Source organism: Pungitius pungitius, chromosome 8 (assembly GCF_949316345.1).
Source record: "Pungitius pungitius chromosome 8, fPunPun2.1, whole genome shotgun sequence".
Classification (NCBI taxonomy): Eukaryota; Metazoa; Chordata; class Actinopteri; order Perciformes; family Gasterosteidae; genus Pungitius; species Pungitius pungitius.
In genome coordinates, this window is record NC_084907.1 from 11,058,120 (window position 1) to 11,077,982 (window position 19,863).

The window sequence follows — 19,863 nt, forward strand, 5'->3', positions numbered from 1 at the left end:
GGATCGTTATTTGAATATAAAAGTACGAAAGTAAATGAAAGCGGAGAAAACGAGACGGACCACTGAAGTAAAAGCCTCACACCTAAAAAGTCTCAAACTGTTTGACTGCATTATCTTTTAATCTTCCTTGGTTTCCCCTGACAACATAATTATGAAGACAGAAGGGAAACAGCTCATTTGCATCTCAGTTCAAAGTTTTTGATTTCTGGTGTGGAGTCACTGCTGCCCGGCTGTCATTGGCGACCATTAATAGAATTATGACGATTAATTCCTTCGACTACACAAATCCGTCTTTGTTTTACATTGCTGGACACAATTAGCAGCCTGAGTGAAACCAGCAGCTCTACGAGACGCTAAAGCATTCTTTTTTGTTTTCAGCATACAGTCACCAAGCTCACTTCTATATAGGCCTGTAAACACCCTGCACATGTGAATGTGTTGTGTTTTGTGAACCATTGGGACTGATTCTCTCTTCCTGCCAGAGTTTCTATCTGCCTGAAAAACGCTGACACGACCGAAAGGGACAGCACCAAATACGAAGCAGGGCAATGTGGATGTCTCCGGTCCATATGTGTTCCCTGGCCTTCCTTCCTTTTCCTTGCCTCCCTGTTGGCCTCCCTGCTGGGTTCAAATCAATTCCATCAATGAAGCCGTCACAAAGGAAACATTACTGCCGTGTTTTCCCTGTGAAAAACGCCTGGTAATTACAAATCAAAAGAGACAAATACATCCCGGGTAATGAGCGTTAAACGGATGTTAATTATCCGATTGAGCGGCTGTCACCATTAAACTGTGCCTGATGGAGGGAGCGGGTGGCTGGTCGGGTGGGGGGGGGGGGGGTAGCTCAAAAAACAACGGGCACTCTGAAAGGCGCATTAGTGGCGGATTGAAGAGATCAGACGGTGGGAGGCGCGTGTGTCGGAAATGGAAGCGAGAGGGTAAAAGCGTGGGGGGAGGCAGCGAGAGGGAGGCAGCGGGAGTGCGGGGGGGGGGGGGCGGGAGGCCAAACTTTTCTCTTTTTCAACTCCAGCATTAGCGATTGCTGCAGTGCATCGGAGAGGAAATTAATCAACTGTTGTTTCTTTCCGGTGATCATTTATACATTTCAAAAGGACAAAGGGGGCGGGGGGGGGGGGGGGGTTGGGGTGCTCAGACGAAGGAGTCGGGCTTCGAAGGAAAGAAAACGCACTTAACATTCGAAGCAAGGTGCAAGATGTCTCTGATTCATCGGGGGGGGGGGGGGGGGGGGCATATGGATTAGGGCGTAAAGACTGAGCAACTTTGGAACACTGACAAACAAAGACAGCTAGGATTGCAGGAGGGAATGCGAGTGGACGAGTGGACAGTGCTCCTCAAGGATTTTCTCAATCAAAGTGTTTTTGCTCTGCTGACTGGCTGAGGAAATTGTTTGTGATTGACAGGCGGTTTATCTTGTATTTATTGGTGTGCTGTGTTCTGTTCCCTGGGCCCAGAGAATGTATATCAGACGTGGACTACGTTTTTGAGCCTCAGGTTGGTTGATTTCATCGGCGCCATTTTGGATTGTTATTCTTTAGCAACCAATGAACAGAGGTTTACCTGCAGGTTATTGGAGGTACGTTGATTTTGGTCGAACGCCGTTAATCCAACTGACCCCACCATACAGTATGGCCCTGATTCCTGGCTGGCCTGCTTCAAGCCCATCATGCAAATACAAAGTATGAGGTCTCTTTAAGATGAAGCGTTTGGCTTTTTACGACTGACATCTTCCCACACTGCATTACAGCATACTACTGGTCAAATTACCACGAATACACTTCCATTATTTCTATGGTCTCAGTTTGATTTAGCCAAGGAATCAAGCGACGTTGATGGAAGAGGGAAATTCAGTCTCCCTGCTGATCGTGTCCCCACTGGTCCCCGACTATTTTTAAATGCCAACATCATTGCCATTCATCACACGACCGTATACATTCAACCATCCACATCCATACAAGCTGCGGCCCCTTCAGTGGAGGCCTGGAGGAGGGAGAACTCAATGACAGCGCCCCGCGCGCACGTCACTTTAACTCGACAAGAATTCGGGGCAGGAAATCATTTGAAGGAGTCCCGCAGTCCCCTCTGACGGAGGCTGCCAGCTTCCCAGTGATCCGCTATCATGTTGCCTGTCTCTTTACTGTCAGCGCTAATAGCTCCTGGACACCGGACGGGGACACGGGGGGGGCTTCTGTGGGGCCAAGGGCGGCGCGCACTCAATCAATAGTTTGCCCAGTGGCTCTCTGGGGGCCGGCCAGTGGCCACGTTGTGTCTTTTTAACTGTTGAATTAAACATCGTTGAGGGGTTGAACATTTGAGGATTTGTTTGCGTGTTTCTGTGACGGTGGTGGGTGTGTGTGTGTGTGTGTGTGTGTGTGTGTGTGTGTGTGTGTGTGTGTGGAGGGGGGGGGGGGGTTGGTCGGCAAGGTTGCTTTGTGTAGCGGAATGTAAGCCCTCTGCACCTGCTGAGGAGATAGGGCCTCGGCCAATCACAACAAAGATTGGGAGGAAGTTTGAGTGACACAACAGTTCTGTGTCTGGCTGAGATATGATTCATTGTGTTATCACTGGCTCTCCCTCGAGCTCTCTCTCACACACACACACACACACACAAACACTCACTTCTTGGTCTCCTCTGCTCTGCACTTCCCTTTGCTTCCCTCCCTTCCTCCTTTCATCTCCTCTTCCCTCCTTTCCTCCCCACACTGACCAAACAATCCCCCCTTCCTCCATCCTCCAATGAGGACCTCGCTCATACACAAAAGGACTAATTAGTTTTGGCAAAGCAACAAATCCCACAACGCATTCCAACAGATGCACAGCCCTTATACGTTTGAACCACGCTCACGCATTTGGACACGCACACACATTTGAGCATTAACACACACGTTTGTTGTCCGGCCCGCATCCAATAAAGACTGACATCGCTGTGTTGGCGAGTTGTGTGTTTGTGTCTGCGCGGTGTGAGCAGGTCAACCTGCCAGTAAGTGGAATATACCAATTAGCCTCATTGAGAAGTGTCCATTACCCACAATGCTTGGGTGCTGTGGCGCTCACTACTTATGTGATGCCTAGAAAAAGAGATAATTCCAGCCTGTTAAAAGCCGGGTCGAATTGCTACGTCATCCTGGACATGATTTGCGTCGCTCATGATTATGTGGCTATGGACAAAATAATGAATGACATTTATGAATATGCGGCTCATACGGGGAAGTTCCACTGGAGGAGCATCTTGATAAAAGGTCTTCAGACACGGAGGGGTCAAGTCTGGGGAGGACGGCTGCTCAAATTAGCACACGATTTATAAAATGTATGTCAACTATTTGATTGGGTTTGAGCCATTTTTACAGCTCGCTTTTCTTCTTTTCTTGCGAAGAACAAAAGTGAATTCAACCCTTTTGGACCACTTGTCTTTCATTTCCCTGACAGACTTCCAGTCCAGCCGGGAAAACGCGCTCCCAGATGTCCAGAGATCTGAACAACACAAGCGCCATCCAAACCGAAACTACACAACAAAACGCTTTCTCTGAGACACAAAGAATCCTGACGTAGACCCAAATATGCAGGTGAACTGTGGAGGCTTTACATTTGTGTAGTGTATACGAGTTTGTGGCTGTGTGTGTCATTGTGTATGTGTGTGTGTGTGTGCTTCCCGCCCCCCGGGGGCTGTGAGCGTGGGCGCGTTTCTGGAGCCTCCAAACTGTAACAATGTTGTTGATCAGCAGTTGTTTACAAACCGCCAGGAGGACGCTACTCATTTGATTACTCCGTACTCCCCCCTGTCCCCCCCCCGTCTCCCCCCCCCCCCCCCCCGGGACACCGCCGCAATTTGCTTAGTTCTCCATTGCAGGCCGGCACGAGTTGACTCTGACAGCGATTGTGAACATCGCGTTGTGCTCAAGTGGTCGTGAATAAGGAAGTTCTGCTCCATCGTCTGTGCATCTTCATTCGGACCTTTGCAGCCGGAGGACGTCTGAGTTCAGCTGTCTGAGCAGTCGGTTTGGTGTAGGCGTACATTGTGGAGGGTGGAGACTAATCATTTCCCCATTAAAATCAATCTCGATAGATGCCTTTAACTGCATTTTGGCTCCTGAGTGGCTGGGGAGGCTGTTGCTCTTTTTCACGTGGGTTCAGGGTCAAACCGTATAGTGGGATCAGAGGATGAAAGAACGTGGTTTGAAAGGTGCAAATTGGCCCACTACAGCTCGATTTAGGAAAGGAATCAGACATTCAGTCCCCCCTCGTTCCTTTGCGGCGAGGCCTGCAAAAAAGCCTGCCCTAAAGTAGTTTGTCTTCATCTTCTCTATCAAAGTAAAATGTCCCTTGATTACACTGGGTTCACGTAGCTCTATGTTCTACACTATAAGACTTATAGGGCTGTTGGGGCTTTTGTTTTTGTGTTATATTGATTGATTCTTCAACAGCGACATAAAAACTGGTTTTTCAGAACCCTCACAAGGGTTTCCCGTCATCCCCACAGAAACAAGAGTGACAGACAGACATATTTGTAGAGTTGTTACACTTTATTAGCCAAGTAATGTATGTGAGTTAAATATGTTCTTTAGGTTAAATTAAGTCCACGGCGACTTTTGAATACACAAGAGATTATGTTTCATTAAATTAATTTTTTACTTTTTACCTTTTTATTTGGTAATCTCTTTGTTGATTTGACTTTTCACCACTTAAAATGATTTTTACACAAACAAAACATCTGCTGGTTGTTTTTTTAATATGTCAATCATTATTTTAGGGAATTAAAGTAAATTTCAATTCAATGTCTGATATATACACACGGTATATAACACCACGCAGTGTGTAATAATGTAAGCTGACTCTCGGCTGCTTTCACCCGTTGAGGCCAATGAGGACCTCACAATGACCTGTGTGTGTGTGTCTGTGTGTGTGTGTGTGTGCCTGTTTGTCATCATATGTTTGAGTAGAAAAATACCAAAAGTGAGGCGCAGAGAGGCGGAGGAGGAGGGAGGAGGTGCCAATAGGCCAGAGAAAGGACAAAGCCCTCCCATCCTCTGTGAGATGAATTATATGAGACAGGAATATTTAATCCTCCTTGTCGCTGCCGCTGTCTTCCTCTCATATTTCTCCAAGGTGCCACAGCGAGTGATAGCGATCACATTCCGTGTCGTCTCTCGTCTGCCTTCTCACCTCATAAGCTCTGCCTTTTTTGGGGTTTTTATCTTTCATTCTCTCTCCGACTCACGCTGCTTCTCTTTCTTTCTTTCTTCCTCGCCATCCCTCCCTTGCACCGCGCTAAACCCTCCTGTGACTGCAGGAACAAGCACAACAGTTTGCAACTCACAAGACTGTACGTTTCTGCACAAGCACGGCGTCCGTTTACTGTGGACATTTTTGAACCACGGGAAAGTTTCTGATATAACATTTGATATCACACCTGCATTAGAACGCAGTTACACATGGTTTAACACTGCCAAGCGGTTGTCAGGGTAAGTTAAGCGTTAGAATAAAGGTCATGATAACAAAGCAACCTGTGCTCTTTGATTCAAGATAACTACAATTTGAGGAATACATTTGTAGTTATTTGTTTTTCATGTGTGAAAAGGGTTAGAATATTATTATTCAACATAACACCTCACTGCCTTTCTCATTTTTTTAATCATGAGTCACAAGCTCATCTTTACAGAGGGATCAAACTAATCTGAAGGCCTTAGTAATCTTTGATGATAAGCACATGGAAATGACAAACGATCAATACGGGGGTGATTTTGTGTGCCATTTTCTCTCCAAATACAGACCCTTATATTCAGGGTATCATGCAATATGAGACATCTGTAATTCAGCAGAGACAAAAGGGAAAAAACATTGTTTTTCAATCACTAGTCAGTTTGGAAGTTTTCTTCATTTTGCTTCCATTAAATTCAGAATAAAGAAAAGGGTTTATTTTACTCATTTGTCTATTTGCATCTGCTTGAGTTCTCCTAAACTCACCAAAGATAATGAAACATTTGCATTGTACAGAAAACACAATACATAATTATTGTCTTAATGTAAATATTCAAGCAATGGAAGGTAATACCAACTTTCAAAGTTTCCTCAAAATATTTCTAATTTTACAGAAAATCTGGAGCCTGATTTATTTAAAATAAATTAGCTGAAATTTAACATAATCTTCAGATTTTTGCAGTGCTGAAACCAGATGTTGACACTCTCCTCTGTTGAAATATTTATCTCTAACATTTTAACAACATAAAATGTTGGATCTGGCTTTTCCTCTGGTTCCATCCATTCTACCCATTTTTCCAAATAACCCCATTTTTACATGTCTGATGCTGGATATTTTAGCCATCATCATGAAGCATTAGTAAAGAGGAGCTAAAGAATATATAAGTGATACTATGCTACTTGAGGGAGAACATCAAACTGTACTTATTTCAGATGTAATAGTTCCAGCGAGTGTGAGCCATGAAAAGCACCGGGAGGCGCGGCACGCTTCCCCGACCGGAGGACAGACAGGCTGTGGTCCATTGACCGAGCAGAGCAGTGAACTAACCCACATGCGTGAGTAGTACGCAGCGCCCCGCCTCCCCTCTGTCTGTCTGTGTGTGTGTGTGTGTGTGTGTGTGCGTCAGGCTGAGCTGAGTAGATGTGACCAGCCTAAGTGTGTGTGCCTCATATCAGTGTGTCCTCAATCGCTCTCACTGTATGGGGCACTTTAGCCCATTCTTAGCCAGCACCGGGAGCCCCCCCCCCCCCCCACTCCCACACACACACACATGCACAGTACAATAAGCACCTGCACACATGTATGCACTTCAGTTACACACACACAGTGTTTTGATGTAAACTCAAGCGGACGAGGGGTCCAGTCAACCGCTCTCCCTCCTTTTTTTTTCTTTTTTCTTTCTTCCATCGCCTCCCCCTCGCTGTGACACTTTCATGTCACGCAACTCCAATTGCACGCACATGCGCAAAACACACGCACACACACACACACACACGCCATGTCGTGCTCTCAGCCGGAGACCTGCACCTTTGTCAGGGGAAAACCACTTAAGCACGCTCGTATACACACACATATTCACGCACATTCATGGTTTCTGTCTCTTTGAAGACACATACTTCCCCACTTAGGCCATCCCCCCCCCACCTCCGCCCGCCCCGCCACGCCCCCTTCCTCCACCATGTCTCGTCTGGCCTCGCGTGTGCGTGACTGCGGCTGGCTTTGGCGAGGGGCGGGTCAGCCCGGCGACCCACTTTTGGCGCCAGAGAGAGAGAGAGAGAGAGAGAGAGAGAGAGAGACGAGGCGTCAGCAGAGGGGAGATATTCCGGAGCTCCCTCGCCCCGCTCCAGGCGGCCATGTTGTAACGGTGGATGGGACGCCGCGGGAGGCGGGGCAAAGGCGGTGCCCTCCAGTTAAGGGTTGTACGATTCCGCTGATGATTTGTATTCGCAGACACACTAATGCCTTTGCACCCTCACACGCATGAAAAGCAAGAAAAACAAACTGTGTTCATATTAAAATCCACCTTAATAAAATTAACAAAATGTGACACAAGGCGTTTTCTCTTTTTTCTTTCTTTTCTGTACCTTTCAACCTCCCTCTCTCTGGGCTTCCTGTTTTGCATTCTCCTTGCCGGTGCTAATTGTCTTAAACTAATTATATAACGTCTACAAGTGCCCCTCTGAACTGGACGTGCGCACACACACACACACACACACAAAAGCACACTTTTAACACATTTGGACAAGGAGCTCTCGCTGTGTCGAACCAAAGAGGCCGCAGGCTCTTCCGTTGATAAAACACAAGAGAGATTGTGTGAGAGAGTGTGTGCGTGTAGGTGTAGGGTGGAGGGAAAGGGACGGGCGCGAAGGGGGAGGGGGGGGTGCTGCGTGTCTCGTTCGGCTCGTTTGGCTGACAAAGTGCTTTAAGCGTTTAATTATCCATCGCTTTGTGATTAATAGATTTTAATCACTGTAACCCGTGGCAACCTGAAATATTCACAGGTCTTCCGCATGAGGTCAACCGATCAAACAACCCCCCACCCCCCCCCCCCCCCCCCCCCCGTGGAAAATATAAAAAGAAACATGCAAAAGAAAGAAAAAAGGAAACAATGGAGAGTGTGCACCCGGAAGGTCTTGCTTCTCATTCGAGAGGAGGAACCGTCGCCTCACTTGGACTCTTGGGTCTTTTCTTTTTTGACCAGACCGTTGAACACTTCACAGGATCCACAGCCAGAACGTCCAAGCGACTCCACGACTCACCGCGGACCAAAGGTTAGAGCTTGTACCGACTGGCGTGTTCTCTCCTTCTAGAAACCTTTGTCTAGACGGCCATTTTTGTCAGATGTAGAGGGTTGGACTTTCTCGCTCTGCGTCCTCACCATAATCTGACATGAGTCAAAAAAAGAGGAGGATTCATGGCTGTTACTTCACACCCCGAAGGGTAAACATGAAGCCATATGGTCTGTGGTCTCCTGCTCTGTGTTAACTATGTGTAAAGAGCATTAATCACTATTAGGAGAAGAACAGCTCTCGGAATAGATAGGGACATAAAAAAACTGTAAAGCGCCCCATTAGCTGTTATGGGTTGGTTTTAGTGTTCTCACTCTTTATCACAGATACTTAGGCCTTTTCCCGTTATGAATACAAATCGTACTGTATAATGCAATATGACTTGTACTTTAAGGCCAGCCAGACCGGCACAGTGGCACAGCCTTCATTTGGACTCAGTTTATTGTCCTGGTTAATTGCGATTGGGATTAAAATATTATTGTTATAATATGACAGGAAAGAACAATATTTTCTTAAAGTATGCCAAAACTAATGTAGATAGTTCCTTGTGATATGATGGGATAGTGGAGATAGTTACTTGTGATATGATGGGATAGTGGAGATAGTTACTTGTGATATGATGGGTTAGTGGAGATAGTTACTTGTGATATGATGGGTTAGTGGAGATAGTTACTTGTGATATGATGGGATAGTGGAGATAGTTACTTGTGATATGATGGGTTAGTGGAGATAGTTACTTGTTATATGATGGGATAGTGGAGATAGTTACTTGTGATATGATGGGTAGTGGAGATGGTTTCTTGTGATATTATGGGTAGTGGAGATAGGAGCCTCGCTATTTGGTGACATTTACGCCTTTAATTACGTCAGGAACTTTGCCTCATGCGTGAATTCTGATGAATAAATCAATGGGACGTTATAATTATAAAAAGACGATTAGGTTTGGGCGGGAAAACGATGGGACTGAGTTGGAAATGGTTCACCTGGTGCTGACAGATTTAGGCCTTTTTTATCGTCGCTACGAGCGCAACACACTTGTTTTTTAAATCCACTCATTATTTTATTTTTGGAAAATGCGGTAACTTTGTAAAGTATTGCGGATTAGTGAAGGTCACATGTGCAATAGCACATCCTGCCATTGGACTCCTTTGTTTTCCGTAAAACCAACAAAAAATCCAGAGATTGTTTGTTTCCGCGTATGCAATATATATTTCATTTAGAATTTGTTAGATTTTACAGTCAAGCTTGTTGACCTAAGAAGTTTTCTATGTTCCCCTCCACAACACAGGCTCTGACATTTGGGCCAATGTCCAGAAGAATCCGGCGTGCATAGTTCCTGTTCTAAACCGACCAAAACCCGGACGACCACTGCAAAAAGTAAAGATAGAATTAAATGAATGTAGATGGGAGAAAACACATTGTAACTTGATTTATGCAAAATATTTGGTTGTTGGCTGCTAATATTTAGACGTTGACGTTAGACGTGAAAATGTTAACAATTACTGAAAGAAACCGCCTTAAAAGAAATAAATGAAGCAAACGTACATTAATACACTATGGGATTTCAATGCTTCCTACAGGGACGGGTGTCCATGTTGCATTTCGGATACCTTTCTCCTCTTGAAAGTTCAGTACAGCCGAAAGCCAACCGTTATTCATGATATGACGCAGACTAAAAGGTCTGCATTCAAATTGAAAAGGAAAACACAGCAAAATGCACGTGAACCCCAATTTGAACCGAGCCCAGGGGGACATTTGAGAAATGTCCGCCTGGGTCGGCTTTGTTCTGCACAGACTCAACTCACCCACGCAGGAGTCTCTGTGCTCCTCGAATCCGGCCGAGCACACACACCTCCCGATGGGCACCAGCCACTCCCCCTCCGCGCTGCAGTACATCTTGGGCGTGTCCCTCTCCTCGGCGTGGTCCACACACTGACCCCTGACCTCCACCAGGGAGGACGAGTCGGCACCCGTCACCACATCGGTGAACACTGCCAGGTTGCGGCTCACGCCCACGCAGCGCTTGTAGTACACCCGCACGGAGGTGAGCGCGATGCAGGCGCCGATGTCCTGGAAGGCCAAGTAAAAGCCCCGCCTGCTGAGGGGGCCCACGCCTCGCACCTGGGGGGGAGCAAGGATTTAAGTTATTTAAAACAAATCCACATTTTTACCTCGAGCCAAGTAGTTTCCTTGCGTTTGCACTTTTATTTTAAATCGGAAAGAAATTATTGTCTCTCAAAACTTTATTGAAAAAGTGATTTTATTTTTTATTTGGGTATTTTAAGTCACGTTTGTACCCAATTGAAGCAAAATGGTTCCAAACCACTTGGGTAAAAACGTATTTCTCCAGTGACTAAAGGTTTCACTTCTGCAACATTCAGTCCACAGGATAGAAAAATAAAAAGCAAAAGCAGATCCACAGGTAAAGAACTTTTATATTATGCATTCTTTTTCTGCTGACTACATTATTGACAATGCAACTAGTTTACTTAAATGTCTGTGTCCTTGTCCTTCCCTAGTAAATGATTAATTCATTATTAAATTAATAATGTGCCTCTTTTGGATTGTCAGGTTTGCTCGGATCCACTGAATCACGGTGGGATTCAGCCTTTTTCCATCTGAACCTGTTCAGTGAGAAGGGAAAAAATATATATATTTTGTGAAATACCAGAACTCCCTCATTTTTGGTATTATGCATCAGTAAGAAATACAGTAACTTGTTTCATTTTTCTAACATGGAAGAACCATTTCAATGAGTAATTTTCAACGCTGGTACACACATAACAAGACAAAGCCTCATTTGAAGGGTTCCACTACGATAGAGCACATGACAATATCACTTGAGAATTTGTGAAATATAAGTAAATGTGCGACATATTAAACCTTGCTTACTCATCAAACTTAGTTTGGAAAGTTCTCTCTGGGAAGTGTATCTCAAACGGTGGTTTCCTGACACAAACAGGTGGAAGCAGTGTGAGCGCAGCCTTAATTCAATCTCTGGACCGGTGTTTGGTGTTGTGCTTTGGCAGCAGTCATTAATCATCTGCTTCGCCTACAACAGCAACTCGGACCCATGGATGCTTTTACATTTTTTTACGCATATTTTTAATCTCATATTACTGTTGCTTATCTTGTTAACTCCTGGGAATGTATTCAAAATACTGTATGTATGGTTACAAGGGAGGCGTGTGTACATTATTAATATTTTCCTTACAATTCTTTTTGGATACTAAAATGCTGCTTCTTTGATTCCTCCAAAATGTCAGAAGCACTTCTTGCTGATCAATTAGCACCCTTGTTTGCAAAAGGATTTGATTTGACTAAAAACACTAAAATTGTATCACTTAAATTGTACTTATAATGGCTATTATCTATAACAGGTTGTAAATTGGCTTATTTGATGAAATTGCACTTTCTTGTTTCTTGTTCTTCTGAGTTTGTATCTCTATGGTTGAAATGCGCTATTGTAAGTCACTTTGGATCAAAGCGTAATGACTGTAACGTAATGTACTGATGGACTGAAAAGATCCTCACAGTCAGACTGGTTTCTTCAAGCTCCTGGAACATCAACACCGTGTGATAATTCAACAGCAAATTAGGAGTTTTGCAGATCTTTCCAGGCTATTTTAGAAAGGTTTTGTTTCTTGCTTTTGCATTTCACGTGAATGCCATGAATTCAATTTATTTTGTCTTATCACAATCAATTGTTTTCATTTACAATGGATCAGATATTTTAATTAAAAAAAACAACATAATTACCAAAAGCTAGTTAAATTATATGCTATATAAATGTCTTTTGACTGGATTATGATCTATTCTAAAAAAGGCAACCAGAACGAGAATAAAGAATGTCATACAAAATGTCAGCCTTAAAGGCCTATCAATCTCTAGAAGATAAAAATGTTTTTTTTGTCTAATATAGTAGGAAGAATATATATAGGCGAGGTTATATAGAATGTAAAACAACTTTAAAATTGTGTGCAATCGCTGTCTGTTTAGCAGCTAATATTGACCACAAAATTACCTTTAACCTAAATAAAAAAGCTAATTTACGAAATAAATGATCATTTTCCAAATTTAAGCCTTTGTGTAACACGTTTTAAATATAATCTGCTTCAGTAGCATCCGATCAGCCTGCGCTTGAGAGTGTCGGGAAGTCCAAGAGCATCAAGAGACGGGCCGCTGTTTTGTTTTTTGGTCTTTTCTTGAGATCTGTTGACTTGAGATCAGGAATCATGAAATATGTTCCAACAAACCTCCGAACTAACTGTAGTCATTGGTTTCCTCGGCTAACTAAATCAATATTGAAAATATTATACCACGTCTTTCGGATCCTTATTTCTCAAACAATGTCAAGTACAAATAGAAGAGTAAAGCTCTTCTACTTGTTGTCATATTACAACTTTTCAACAATATCAGTACCAGTATTTCCCACGATGCCGAGCTGAGTCGCGCTGTTTGTTTTCTTGTTTACAGATCCGTGGGACAGAGAGCCAAACAGGAGGAGACCATTGGATGCTCTCCGGGGGGTCCGGGTGTGTCCGGCTCTCCATGAACTCCAGAGGTGTGTGTGGTAATTTTTAATAAACTCGCAATGCAGGAAGTGAGTGATTCTTCAAAGAACCTAGGCCGACACCGTCCCCGATGCATCAATTCGTGTCAGTGCTGTTGCTCATACCTCGGTGTTGAGTTTGAGCCTGCGGACTCCCAGGTCCACCCCCGTGAAGCTCTCGTCAGCAGCAATGGTGTCAATCTTAATGAACTGGTTCTCCCGCACGGCCGGGCCCACGGCTCTGTCGGACTCGTAGTAGTACAGGTTGAAGGTTTCCTGGAACAAGGGAAAATGTGTACTGACTGTGTGTCCATTGTGTTTAATATCCAGTAATGCATTATGGTCCAATCTACTAAAGACACCCACCAAGACGCTGCAGATGAACTGAAAACTCCTTTGATGGTGTAAAAAAACAAAAAGGTCTGTCTGTATTTGGTATTTAAGAGTTCATACCTAAAGTTGCTTATACTCCGGGATCAGGAATCACCTGTGAATGAGCCCTACACGCTCCCCATTGAGAAGAGATCACTTAGCAGTGAGTTAGCATGCTAGCATGTTAGCTGTTAGCGGCTAACAGCAGCTGGGCAGCACAGTCCTGGCTTGGCTAAATAAATGACGGTAACAGCATTAAAAGTGACCAATGGTAACAGTCAAATTAGCTTATCACTATGTGTTTAAATGTCATGTTGGTAAATAACCTTTTTGGCGGCAAACTCAAAACAGACCTAACCCAAAGTAAAAGGATAACTTTTAGAATCTTTGATGCTAAACACTCATTTCAGAAAAGTGATTTTTTTGGGCTGGGGGAGATATATTGCACCTGTATCGAAATCAGTAATCGGCTAACACAAGATCAGGTATCTGAATCAACTTTACTCACCTCTCAAATCTATAGTATCCACCACACACTGACACTGATTATTTGGTACAATTGCTTATTTCAAAAGGCACAAAGAGCTTTAATGACATTCATTCCCTAAACAGACTTAATCAGAGATTATGTTAGCTCAGTCTAGGAGTTACTTTGTGAGCATTTAAGGACTCCCTTCCTCTGTCGGAGTGGTACCTTGCAGGTGCCTAGTACTCCGGGCATGCTGTTGCAGTCTCTAAGGGTGAACTTGACCTCGATGTAGATCCTCCTCGCTCCGTCTCGGGGGAGCCAGGCCGTCCTCAGCCAGTTGTTCTGACTGGGGCTCATCACGTTACAGACCTGGTACGGAAAACAGTGTTTATCATCTCCAGCAGCAACATATATAGCCAATAAACAGTCTTTAAATGGATTTGTGTGGCTGATTATAGCCTCTTTGTGATATTGAAGTTACGGCTGGTCCACATTCCTGTCTGTGCTCTATTTGTCTGGAAGAGAAGAGCAGCTGCTAAATCCACACAAAGTCCCGGTCAGCAGAAAAAGATGTTTTTGCCCACCACGGTGGATGTGGATGTAAGTCTGGGGTCAGACTAAGACTCAATTTTCTCGTGTTGTACTACCCACCTTATTAAAGACTTCAGAAATCAATACCTGCTTTTCATATTGATTGGGTCGAGACTGTCATTCATTTGTTTACAACAAATTGAGACTAATTTGCACTTGAATTTATTATCATCATTATTGTCCAACATGACACGTCTGTATGCTGTGGATATGACTTGTATTTGATGCATTATTGTGTGTTATTTGTGCAGGTCAGAGTTGTGATGGTACTTGGGGGGAACGAGGGAGGTTCTTGAAAAAGTTGTAGCTCCAGGAGCCGTGCTACTTTAACAGGCCCTGCTCGGATATGTCAGAAAAAAAAGAAGTAAAAGGAGTGTCCATTACAAATTTCTAAGAGGCCAAGGTGAAGTCTCTAAATGAAGAAAATTGTCCAGCCAATAATTCAATTGTCAAAGGAAATACATTTTCCACATTTACCATATTTACAAGACCAGCTAATGTTTAAGATCCTGAAACTGCTAAATTTATTCACAGTTTAATGTTAGGTTTGCTAACATTGATGAATAAGACATTATAATCTAAAACATAGCTTTGAATGAAGAATTGTCAAAGTTATTTTTGTCTATTCAAAATGTCCATGCAATTTGGAGATTTAGATTCACGCCCTGGCCTCAATATGTGATAATATTTCTGAGCTGACAAGTATTCTCTCTCTGAAAACCCACAATCGTCATATACATACAACATACGCTACGGCCTCGAATTACTGCTGGTGCTGCACACCAGCAGTAATTGTTACATTATCTTTTGAAACTGTAATTTAATAAAAATTATTACCATGTGAAACTACATACTGGGGATTATTTATCCAGTTTGTGATTTTCCCTGAAATCAAAGTGATATATTCCACTTCCTGTGGTAATGAACGTTGCACACCTGGTACGTATGGATGGGGGTGAAGAACTCGTCCATCTCGTTAATGGCGTCCCACTGTGCAGAGAAGAAAGAAAAGAGAACATTCCTACAGTGAGTCACATGTTCCTCTCCATGTTTGTCTTTTTTTTTGAAGATTCATATGTGGAAAATCACTTGGCTAGCGTCTATATTTCCTACAGGACTGCCCGGGCCTCCCTCGCCGCCTCAGAACATTATTAGCTTTGACTTCTGCTGAAACGCGTGACATCTCCCCGTGACAGAGGCGGCAGTAGATGGCGTGTGGCAGGTGTGTGGCATGCTACAGGTTCTCTCACAGGAGACGTTATGGTGCGATTTACTTTCCCGTGTGACCTCCTTATAATTGATTCACACTATGGTGGTTAAAAAATATATCTCCCCATTCAAATTCTTTGTGTATTCAGAAAATCTTAACAAACATACTTGATAGTAATTCTGGTCTCTGATGCATTCAGGAGATCTACATTCCACAAACCCCACCGGGACAGATCTTCCTTTAATGAGACGCCCCTTACGTATGTGATTAGATTTGCTAACTGCTGCCAGCGGGCCAATAATAAGAATTAAGGAGGAATGGCAAGTGAATTGTATTAGTGTTTTGAAATGTGTTAATGTGCACTAAGCCGCTCTGTGTCTCCTCCCAAAGGAAATCTGCTTTCCATGCACATATCCAAGCCCCGCCCCCCCACCTAACATAGACATGGCCTGATGTATGCATTGCCAACGCACAAGTTGTCATTTCAACTGTTTGGTCATGGCTAAACAGTGGAATGGGGTAATTCTGCCTCACTGTCATGCAAAGCAGCTGCACTGTTGCACGGTGCATTCGGATGTCTGGAGGGAACACGACATCCGCTCTCGCTCTTGTATCCGGGGTAACCCACCGTAGTTTGGTCGAAGAGGAAATAAGAAAACAACTGGCTTTATTCGCCGTAACGTTGGGAATCAGTTGCATAGTGTCACAAGCTCATGCAAACAGCCCAACCCAAACTCTACAGGAATGATACTAGTTTATTTTCCTTGCTGCTCCTCTTAAAAACAGTATAGACATCATTCAAAAAGTTTGAAATGTAGCATAAGCGCAAGTTCAGTCAGGAAGACAACCAGTCTGACTCGGTTCGCCTCCTTTGTAATTACTCTATCAGCTGATTGGGGGCGTGCACATTTTAGTAACCAATCAATTTCTACACAGTTTCCTGAAGCTAATCACGTTGTTGCTGTCAATCTTTTAAAAGTGTTCTCCTCTCTGTTGGCTGTCCGCTGTCATTTCAGCGTGCAGCTGAAGCGACCCACCTCCACCCCAGTCACCTCCAGTTGGCATCAGCGTTGTTCCTGGTTCGTCATCAGGTTGCTGCTATTCCTTACACCACCACCACTAGTGTCTGGACTCCAGGGGAATTGGGCCTATTGGACCTCACTATCCCTGCCTTCGGGGATAGTACGTCATGATGGAGTCCAATCGCCAAAGACCATGCACAATTCATATTTTATGCTTGTGTAATAAATGATTGTTTTACTATTAAATGAGTCTCTCCTGATTGAAATGTATTCAATTCAATGGCCACCAGTTCAATGGGTAAACTGGGTGAATACGTTAACAGTGCTGGACTATGGGCGAGGAGGTGTACCCCTTTCCTGGGCCACCTATTGGTGCCATGCCTGAAAGAACAGGAAGGTGCTTGTTTTTAAAAACAAAAGCGGGACTCACCAAACTATGACTTCCTCGAGCACTTCTCCCGATCTCCAAATAAATGATGACCTTCAACAATATGCCGCATTGATTATTTTGCCGATGTGTAAACACCTCCTGAGGCTCGTGCAATCCTAGCGTGGGGGGCGGAGTAATTGAAAGGGAAAGTGCCGACCCCAGGAAGCTTTTGGGGCCACACCCGGCTGAACTCGGTTAAGACTACCAAGCTTTGCATGGAAGCTCTCTGACTCTCTGCTCAGCCTCGACTTGTGCCCCCCCACGATCCCTTGACACACACACACACACACACACACACACACACACACTCCCCGAGGCACCACCAGCCAAAAACCACTGGGATAATTAAGATGTAGGATGTCTCACCCTCCCCTCCCTTCCTCATCCTCTCATCTTTATCTGCTAAATTGAAACCGTCCTTGAACTTGTGAGGACCTCGGCTAATTAGTGGGGTGTATAACCTCTCTATCGCCCTCATTATTCCCATCTTGCCATCGCTGCACTATCCACCTCTTTTTATTTTTCTTGTAATTTTTGGATTAGGGCTCTTACAATTTTTTGGGGAAAAAATACCAACAGCTTACGAGCAGATTTTGAGTAGGGTGGAAACTCTACGTCAAAGCAGCATGGAGACGAGATTGTTGTTCAGTCTTGTCAATAATGGAAAGAAAACGATTGCTCGTTTCTTAGCAGACATCCAGGGGGGTAGAAGAAGAGGAATTCAGCGGGGCTTGTTTATCTTGTGAGAGCGCGATAAGAGACTTCTATCGCGGTGACAACAGAGCGGCCCACTGACAGAGCAGTGTGGGAGTGTGCAGATATTCAGTAAACGGTGTGTCAGACAGAGCGACACGCAGTTAAGTGCGACCAAGCGAGAGAGAGAGAAGGGGGGGGGGCATTAATTGGCTGTTCTCTTGCCAACTCATCGGCTCTAACGGGGTGGCCGAACTGTTGCTTCACATGCCCAGTGGCATGATACCTGGTGCAAACGTACAATTACACACAATCACTGAAATAAGTACTGTTTGGTTATGAAAACATCTGTATTCATTTCAGTCATCTTCACAGTTTTAAGCTTAGCCGTAAACATTTGTTTTCATTGCTGCTCAAGAAAGATGATTTGTTTACATACAAGTATATTAAAGCCTTTTCGATTGTGTTTCACTGAATTGTCCTTTTTCTCACTAAATATTTGTAAGAATATCAATAAGGAACCGAAACCCAATGCAATGTCAAAACGAGTCCTGCCATTAATTTTTTAAAGTAAAAAAAAACCTGAAGCAAAAGTTAACACAATTGTAGGTTCCCATACAGCTATTCCAATGCTAAAATACAAAAATGTGCATTAAAATACCTGTGTTAACACACCCAGTGTAACCACTTATACTACAGGGCTTTTGTCACTTGTTGATTCTCTCGGTCCTCTCAAAGGTCGAGGCTACGAAGGTGTAGCATGGGTTTTATTGTCAAGGTCAAACAAACGATCTTTCAGCACCGCTCTTTGTGTCCAAAGGTCAAATTTCACTCATTTTAATTGAGTATTATATTAAAGCCAAGTCACATACTACGTCACGTAGGTAACATAGTAACTATGACACGTTGGCTCTGTCACGGTTTGGGTCTGCTTGTCTTATTTTGTAGCTTTCTTGTGTCTCGTGTCTCTGGGTAACTTCACTTCCTGTCCTGTGATTGCCTGATTGATTCCACCTGTGTCCAATCACCTGCACCTCCCTTGTGTATTTAAGCCCTGTGTGCCAGTTGTCCTTTGTCGCGTCATTGTCCATGTCTACCCGTTGTTGGTGCACGTTATTTTGGCTTCTGTTTGTGTTGTGCTAAATAAAGAGCACATTCTGTAAGACCTGTTCCCTGCGTTTGAGTCCTGTCTGCCTGCCTGCCTGCTTCCGCCTGCACCTCCAGCCCGATCGTGACAGAATGACGCGACCAAGAAAGGACTCAGCAGGGTGTTACCCAAAGGAGGAGTTTTTGGGAACTCGCCTTGCGTTAGGGGGCCCACGCAGCGTGCAGCAGGCTGCCCGGCGCAACAGCAACACCGGCTTGCCAGCGGACTCCTGGAGCAACTTGGGGCCTGACTACCTCGATTTAAGGAGCCCTTTCTTCCAGTGGAAGACTAACATCGTTGTTGGCCCCAGGAGCTACCAGGAGGAATGCTTCAGGCTCCGGGACCTCCTCAATCCGAGGAGAAGGAGCCGACGAACCCCCGCAGTCCCGGCTCCCGACTCGGCCCCAAGACGCCCGTTCCAGCCTGAGCGGGCCCCAAGACGCCCGTTCCAGCCTGAGCGGGCCCCAAGACGCCCGTCTCCGCCCGTTCCGGCCCCCAGAGTCCAGTCTCCGCCCGTTCCGGCCCCCAGAGTCCAGTCTCCGCCCGTTCCGGCCCCCAGAGTCCAGTCTCCGCCCGTTCCGGCCCCCAGAGTCCAGTCTCCGCCCGTTCCGGCCCCCAGAGTCCAGTCTCCGCCCGTTCCGGCCCCCAGAGTCCAGTCTCCGCCCGTTCCGGCCCCCAGAGTCCAGTCTCCGCCCGTTCCGGCCCCCAGAGTCCAGTCTCCGCCCGTTCCGGCCCCCAGAGTCCAGTCTCCGCCCGTTCCGGCCCCCAGAGTCCAGTCTCCGCCCGTTCCGGCCCCCAGAGTCCAGTCTCCGCCCGTTCCGGCCCCCAGAGTCCAGTCTCCGCCCGTTCCGGCCCCCAGAGTCCAGTCTCCGCCCGTTCCGGCCCCCAGAGTCCAGTCTCCGCCCGTTCCGGCCCCCAGAGTCCAGTCTCCGCCCGTTCCGGCCCCCAGAGTCCAGTCTCCGCCCGTTCCGGCCCCCAGAGTCCAGTCTCCGCCCGTTCCGGCCCCCAGAGTCCAGTCTCCGCCCGTTCCGGCCCCCAGAGTCCAGTCTCCGCCCGTTCCGGCCCCCAGAGTCCAGTCTCCGCCCGTTCCGGCC

General features: G+C 45.3%; 1 protein-coding gene across 2 annotated transcripts in view; it reads right to left on the reverse strand.

Annotated features, from left to right (window-relative positions):
* The window catches only part of epha8 (eph receptor A8), a 75,148-nt gene that overhangs the window by 26,080 nt on the left and 29,205 nt on the right, over positions 1 to 19,863 (reverse strand). For both annotated transcript variants that reach the window (XM_037490511.2, XM_037490509.2), the window contains exons 3-6: positions 15,204 to 15,257; positions 13,902 to 14,045; positions 12,962 to 13,111; positions 10,089 to 10,404 (exon numbers count right to left, since the gene is read on the reverse strand). In XM_037490511.2, the coding sequence (XP_037346408.2) occupies positions 10,089 to 10,404; positions 12,962 to 13,111; positions 13,902 to 14,045; positions 15,204 to 15,257 (664 nt within the window). The remainder of the gene's footprint in view (positions 1 to 10,088; positions 10,405 to 12,961; positions 13,112 to 13,901; positions 14,046 to 15,203; positions 15,258 to 19,863) is intronic.